Source organism: Parasteatoda tepidariorum, chromosome 10, assembly GCF_043381705.1.
Source record: "Parasteatoda tepidariorum isolate YZ-2023 chromosome 10, CAS_Ptep_4.0, whole genome shotgun sequence".
NCBI lineage: Eukaryota > Metazoa > Arthropoda > Arachnida > Araneae > Theridiidae > Parasteatoda > Parasteatoda tepidariorum.
This window is the reverse complement of record NC_092213.1, coordinates 40,262,350-40,269,836: the sequence shown is the minus strand read 5'-3', so window position 1 is coordinate 40,269,836 and position 7,487 is coordinate 40,262,350. Positions and strand designations below refer to the sequence as shown.

Below are 7,487 nucleotides of genomic sequence, written 5' to 3'. Positions count from 1 at the left end.
GGGAAAAAAAGATACGGAATTCGACAATTGTGCATATACGGTGACAAACTATCAGTCGATTGTGAGGAAGTTATTAAATTAAAAGAAAGATTTAAAAAACTCAGTGTAAAAGAACATTTTAAAATGAAGCAAATTTTCAATTCTGATGAGACAGGAGTGAACATTAGAATGCAATGTTGATTGGCAAGTCCAAAAAACCAAGAGCATTTAAAAATGTTCACATCCTAAGTTAGTGCTATTATAAGAAGTTAAGCTATTATAAGAATCAGAAAAGTGCTTGGATGAATGCAGGTTTGTTTAAAAAATGGTTTTTTGATGAATTTGTTCCTGATGTAGAAACATTCTTAACAATCAAAAAGCTTCCAAGGAAAGCAATATTATTGCTTGACAGTGCTTTTTGTCAGCCGGATGATGATGAATTACTGAGTAGCAATACTAAAGCCCTTATTTTTACTCCCGATGTTACATCATTAATTCAGCCTTAAGATCAAGGTGTTTTGGAGAACACAAAGAAACATTATCGAAAAAAATTACTAAAAACTCTTATTGAAGGAATTGAGAAAAAAAAATGTTCTCGAGACACTTAAAAGCTTTAATCTAAAGGATGCTGTATATTGGGTAGTCGAGACATGGGATGAAGTTAAACCAGCAACCTTAATGAAGTCCTGGAGGAAAATCATTGATACAGAAAACACAGAAGAGCCCAGAAATTCCAATGAAGATAGTGATGATCTTTTGGATTTAGTGATGAAATTGCCATTGTTTGAGTCAATCAACAACGAAGATTTACGCAAATGGATGAACGCTGACCAACAACACAAGATAACTGATGAAATGATCGTTAATATCGCAATAAGAAAAATGAATCTAGCAAAGATGATGAAGAAAATTAACGGATAACAATCTCTAACGTATAACAATCTACAAATGGACTAAAAGCTACCGAAAGTGCTATTGAATATTTAGAACAACGAGAGGAACCACCAGCCTTTCTGTTATCCCTAAACAAAATGGCCAAACATTGCTGTAGAAAAGCACCAAAGTAATGTAAAACAAAAAAGCGATTACGAAATTTTTTAAGTAAAAACTAATTCTCATAAAATGTGCTCTTTAAGTGCTTTTATGTAAGCCTTTTAATTTTAATATGAATTGTATGTAGTGTGCTCGTATTAATGTTATATTTGTTAAATATATTACATTATTGCCAGCAAAGCTATTCTTTCCTTTTTTATACTCTTCGCTTTAACCAAGTTTTTCGGTTATTCGAGTTAGTCGTGACCCACATTAACTTGGATAAGCGGGAATCTACTGTGAATATATATATATATAGCACAAAAGTTATGTATCAAGTTCTTAGAGGTATCAATGAGGATCGACAGAAATGAAGGGTGCAATGAAACAAAATTTTTTTAAAAAAAGAACATTCAGTTAATCATAATGCAAAGCAATAGAAATTGTAACAAAAGCAGTTGAGAACCATTGATAGCCCTGTGTGCATTTAGACACCAAATATGATTTTCAATGAGGGGAAGAAAAAAGACAGAAATTGTTTTTGTTGCTGTTTTTTTTTTCTTTTCTGTTTTTTGCTTTTTTAAACAAAGTTGTTTTAAATTAAATCAGTACATTACTTTACAATAAAATTCATTATAACATAGATTTTATTCTTGTTCCTAAGCGAGCAGGTTATCACAAGGTGCTAAAAACATCTTCCAGACAATTTTTTATAATTGCAGTACTTTTTATATGAATATCGATATATAACAATAAAATATAATAAATAAATTTTAACAATAAATAAAAACATTTTCAAGTCGTTTCATACATAACATGCTACACAAACTGAAAAACGCTATAAAATTTATTATTGTCTATTATTTAATAGTAATAATCTAAAAACTATTAATCACAATAAAAGTCTGCAGATAATATGTAAATAAATTGTGAATTTCTGAACAATTTATACAAAAAAAATTACCAAATCATTTAACATATTCAAAATACATCACAACTTTAAATGAAAGGCAATAAGCACATACTTTGTTCATAGAGAAATAAACAAAGAGTAAGCATAAACGACAAAAAAAAAAGGCACACTATTGAGCCATAAAAATGAAGCGCGAAATTTCATAGCCTAAATTGGAATGATACATATTTACATAGCACATAAAGCATTATCATTAAAAAAATAACCTATAGTCTTTATACTGCACGTTTACATCATTTAAAGATGTACTTCTCCACAACATGTATTGGCAAATTTTTGCTTCTTATTGCAATGGCTTAATTGCAGAGAGAAAGCAGAATGGCAACTTTAGTTTTTCAAGACCTTTAAATAAGAAAAACATATGCAACATTAAAAACTTGATGTAATTAATAGATCATATTAGGACTTATGCAGGTTTTGTTGGCCGGTTAGAGTTTATTGGTACAAGAGCCAGAAATGGCTCTACTACGCTAGCTACTAGGTAGAAAAAATTACTTATTTTTTTAAAGTAATGAATATAGTTCTATCGTTTCGATAAACTTAATAAGATTGTGATATATAGGGCATAGCTGCCAACTTAAAAAAATCTCAATGTATAAAATAATGAACAACCAATATTTAGCTTAAGTATTTACTTAAATAATGAACTTTAAATTTAACATAAAATTGTAATTTTATAAAGTGTATTTTAAACAAAGAAGTAACTATTATAGAAGAGCAAAAGAAATATTTGATTTTATTGACCAATAAAAACATATAAATTTTAAATAATTAAAAGCTATTAATATTATAATCATAAAACACACAATTCAAAGCATTTCTAGTGTCTTAAATACATTAAAGATTTTGAAAGGAAAGCAACAGTTGTCTTTTTTTTTTAAATGCATCTTGAGACAATTTTCTTGCATAATACTGCTTAGAATTGTGTGAATTGTAGAATTCTTTTTGTCACAATAGAACGAAATTGTGTTTTTCCCCCACAAGGCGAAATACTTACTCATATTAAGCATTACTATATGGAATAACTAAAATTGATAACATAATCTTGGAAAGTTGTTTACATTTAAAGTGCCCATTTGCTCTTTCAACAACCCATTATGCATGCACATGCTAGTCAGAATTAATAATTTCAAAAATATTCTCCACTTCAAATGAACAAAATCTATTTTGAAGCTCATCAACTGATGTATCTTCCGATTTAATTAGTGATGGAAATAAATTTAAAAAACAGAAGACTAGAAAATCTTGCAGATTCCGTTCTGGCCAAGTCAGCCACTTCAACATTAATGATTTTCTATGAGAAATGGTGTAAATTACATTTAAGTGTTAATTACATCCATATCATCATTCTTTAGATATCCATCTCATTTTAAGCTAGTGTTGATTGATTCTACAGATTTCATGTGTTTAACAGATTTAACATGATGAGAAATGCCAAAATCACAATGGCAAATCTCACAGAACACTTCTCATAAAGTCTATATGGTTTTAAAAATGAAAATTCCTTTACTTTGCATTAAAAGTTTGGCTATAGTCTTTTTGTTCTGAGCCATAACTTTTATCATAAATAAAAAAAATAATCAAAATAAATAATTAAAATTAAATTCTAAATTGCTCGCCATCAAAATAAAACCAACTATAAAATGAAGTTGAGTTGCACGCATGACACGAAGTCCTATACAAGAAATGATTAAGCCCCACATGCATAAACAATAGCTGTATGACGTTTATCCGCTGAAGGTCGCTCTCACTGCCATATTTTAGAGCATCTGTTCCCTTCCGTAGAGGCAGTTGCACAATCAGGCAACCAATTCCATACAGAAGAAATGCATTTATGACACTAAACTAAAAGCATCATTTAAAAAAGACACATTCGATATATTGCATAAAAAAACGGCGTACAAGCGTAGAGATGACTGGAATTGCGTAAATTTTATGCATAATGCATGAAAGTTGGCAGGTATGATAGGGTCACCGAACAAGGGTTTAAGATTCAGAAAAAGCTCTCAAAAAATCTGTTCCACAAACGTCTCAATCATTCACAGTTAGTTAAAATATCTTTATTAGTCAATGTCAATTTGACGTAGGTGTAAATTCAAGCGTTCAGTAAGTCTATGTGAGTAAAACGACAACGTGCTAAAGGCTACCTTGATAAAATCTGGGTTTTGATATGAACAGGCTTTGTAACTTATGGTAAAAGTCTCTTACTAAGATAAATTTCATTTAAGAGATCTGCTGCAATGCAATAGCATTGGGAGTAAGCCAAATTGCTGTAGAAATAATATTCTTGGCACTAAAATACATTTATAATGATTCAAGATCCAATACGAAGGATTTATTAGATTCGATTCCCTTATTTTAGAATGAAAAAATAACAAAATTAAATTTTTATAAATATATAGTAAATGCCTCAGCCTTAGAGAAACTGAAGCTTCAAAAATAATTATACTCCAGGTCCTCGCAAATCACAATGAAAATTCTATAAATATTATTCAAGAAACAAAAATTAAGTATTTGTAAAGATTTTAAAATCACTAGTTTCCATTATTATGAAATTTTTTTTACGAAAATACACACGTGGTTTTGAATATCATATGATAAAGGGCAAAATAAAAATGGGGTCAATACAAAATAATGAATTCTTTCATTATTTTGTATTGTAACTACTTCTAACAATTTTAATTAGTCAAGGTCATAAACTAAACGTGAGCACCAAGTAATCTTTTTTCTTGTAAAAAAAAAATTATTCAGTTTTTTTTTTTTTTTGGAAAAAACTGCTGCACACTTCAAAAGAATACACATTTTATACCTTATCCCTCATTTTCTTCCTATCAGCTTGTTTTTTAAATCAATATTCAGTATAACGATTTGGCAAATTGTCAAAGTTTAAGCAAAAGTAGCACTATAGATATGTATTTATAACCAAAATAGTTCATCCAAATGATGGAAGAAGTGAAATATGTCTATTTTGTCTCTTTTATTTTAACGTTAAATATTTTTACATGCTACTAACGACAAACTCGTTTTAGCAATAACCCTATCATGGGTTGTAGTTGGTTGATTAAAGTTTATTGGCACAAGAGCCAGACATGACTATACTGCGCCCGCGACTAGGTTAAAAAAAAAAACTTTATTTTTAAAGCAGAGAGTATAGTCCTATTTTTTTGAGAAACGTAATAAGATTGTGATGTATAGGGTCACCGAGCTGCCAAAGAGTTTGTTCCTTAAATGCTTGAATTATATGCAGTTGGTTATATCATTTTATATTATATATAGTTAGTTATAAATATTATATTAGTGCAATTATTCATCAACATAGTAGCAATTGAGTAAACATAAAAATTAATAAAAATAAATAAATAAATAAAACGCAAAAAAAGAAAGAGAAAAAATTAAATAATTTCACTCATGGCAAATATTCAACAAAATAAAATGAAGAAAAAACTTAAAATAATCATAAATAATACCTTTAATAATGTAATGTCACGTCTTCCGTGGTGGTGGGGGTGGTGCAATTGTAGGTGGTGGTGGTCCAATATTAAAAGCGGAATTCAAAGATTTTTCTTTAAGTGGTATATTTTCATATAATTGCAATGATTCATCCGGCGGCCTAGAGAAAAATTAAAATTTTCTAGTAGTGTGAAAAAGCTTTTTTCCTCATTTGTAGTAAAAAGTAGCATCGTTGGAAAAGTGATTAGCCAAAATGGCAAGCATTTACAAATTCTTTTGAAATTATTTTTGCCAATTCCTAAAAATAACATTTTGAATGAAATCCTAAAGAAATAACAAATGAAACTTAATGACTGCAAATTTTGCAATTAAACTTGAAATTAAAAATTTGTTCACTAATGTAAAGAAAATGAATTTTTTAAAAAAGTATACATAATTGGATGGAAAAGTAATTCTGAAAATTGTATTTTTCCAAAGGTTTTAAAAGCTTTCTGTACCCACAGCTGGAACAGAAAATCAGTACTACTTGAAATCCCTGTTAAAGTAAAGCTGTAGAATAAAGTTGTCTGTCAGTAAATAGATTTTCTGCGGTGCAATTCCGTTTTAGAAGTTTACAATCATTTTTATTTTCTTTCTAAAACATGAGACCAATAATTTTTAATAAATGATTTATGGAAATAAATACAGCATTTATTTTTGAAGTTTTGATCATTATCTACCAACATGTATAATGTAAATTTCAAAAAGAATTTCCAGTGAGGCAGCAATTAGAAAAAATTTTGTTCTTACATTTGTTGATACTGTGGTTATTTTGCATTATTGGCACAAAAGCCAGTTTTTATTATACCGCATTTACATCTACCTGTGTAAGTTAATTGCAGGGTAATTTTTGAAATGAACATATTATTCAAGTTATTATATACATTATTCTTAAATATATATATTTGTATTGCATAAAAACAAAATATAAAATAAAGAAGGCAGAAAGATAGGATTGGACAATATTCTGATTTATCAAAGCAGCAAAAATGGAAGAAAAAAAATTTTATATTATTTTTTAAATTTTTTTTTATTGCACCACGGGAGTCAATGCATGCATTCTAATTGAAGTTAGGATAAAAAATAAATAAATAACAGAAAAAACATCTAAATCAGAGCTGCCTAGAAGAATAACCGAGGAAAATATAATCATAAATAAATAAAAATGAAAAAATAAGGAGAAACTGAAATAACCAAATACAAGCATCCATTCAGAAGATTTTGAATTAAATCCATAGAAAGTTTTTAACCAAGAAAGATAAAGAGAATGAAATAGAAAAGCACACCTGGCATCCGGGTAACTCCAGATGTGAGCATGAAATTCAAACCTGAGGCAAGCTAACAGAAAAAGCAAAGCATGAGGACATAGAATACTAACTCAATGTTAATAAAAATTTTGGATTTCATTTATTTTTAGAAAAAAATTTACAGTAGACATAAAAGTAATTGGCACACTACAATATGGCCCATTACAACTTAAATCATATTGCTAAATGATAAATCATGCTTAAAAAACCATATTTTCTAGTATAATTGAAACTCAATTACTATCTTTATTCAAATAATATCTGGAATTCATAAGATATTAATTTGGTAAGAAAATATTCTAGACCAGTTCAAAAAAACAGTGGTTTTACGAGTTAATTGGGAGTTTTCAAACAAAAGCCACTGACAGTTTTAATCTTTTAACACTGATACAATGTGAAATTGTCAAAACTGTTAATTTTAAATAAATTGTATGATCTAGAAAATGTATAAAGATACATATTTTTCAATTTACGGCATTTTCTTCAAATTATATTTTTCAAATATGGCATTTTATCCTTAAATAATGACCTATCTTCTAATTTTGGCGAAAGACTTCTAAATTCCAATCTTTTTTCCAGAATTTTCTGATCAGAGATAAAAAAATTTTAAAAAATCACCTAAATTTTTACAATTGCTTAATCATAATGTTTCTTAATTTGAGTACAATATTTTCTGACCTATATATAAACATATTCATTATAACATT

The 7,487-nt window shown here is 28.3% G+C and overlaps 1 protein-coding gene across 2 annotated transcripts in view; it reads right to left on the bottom strand.

Annotated features, from left to right (window-relative positions):
- Positions 1-1,561: 1,561 nt before the first annotated feature.
- Positions 1,562-7,487, bottom strand: part of LOC107456622 (protein tyrosine phosphatase non-receptor type corkscrew) — a 28,141-nt gene continuing 22,215 nt past the window's right edge. The window contains exons 14-15 of one of the 2 annotated variants that reach the window (XM_016074528.4): positions 5,452-5,594; positions 1,562-2,326 (exon numbers count right to left, since the gene is read on the bottom strand). In XM_016074528.4, the coding sequence (XP_015930014.1) occupies positions 5,468-5,594 (127 nt within the window). In that variant the 3' untranslated portion in view covers positions 1,562-2,326; positions 5,452-5,467. Of the gene's footprint in view, positions 2,327-5,451; positions 5,595-6,759; positions 6,812-7,487 lie in introns of those variants that run through there. The other variant, XM_016074529.4, reaches the window with a different exon arrangement.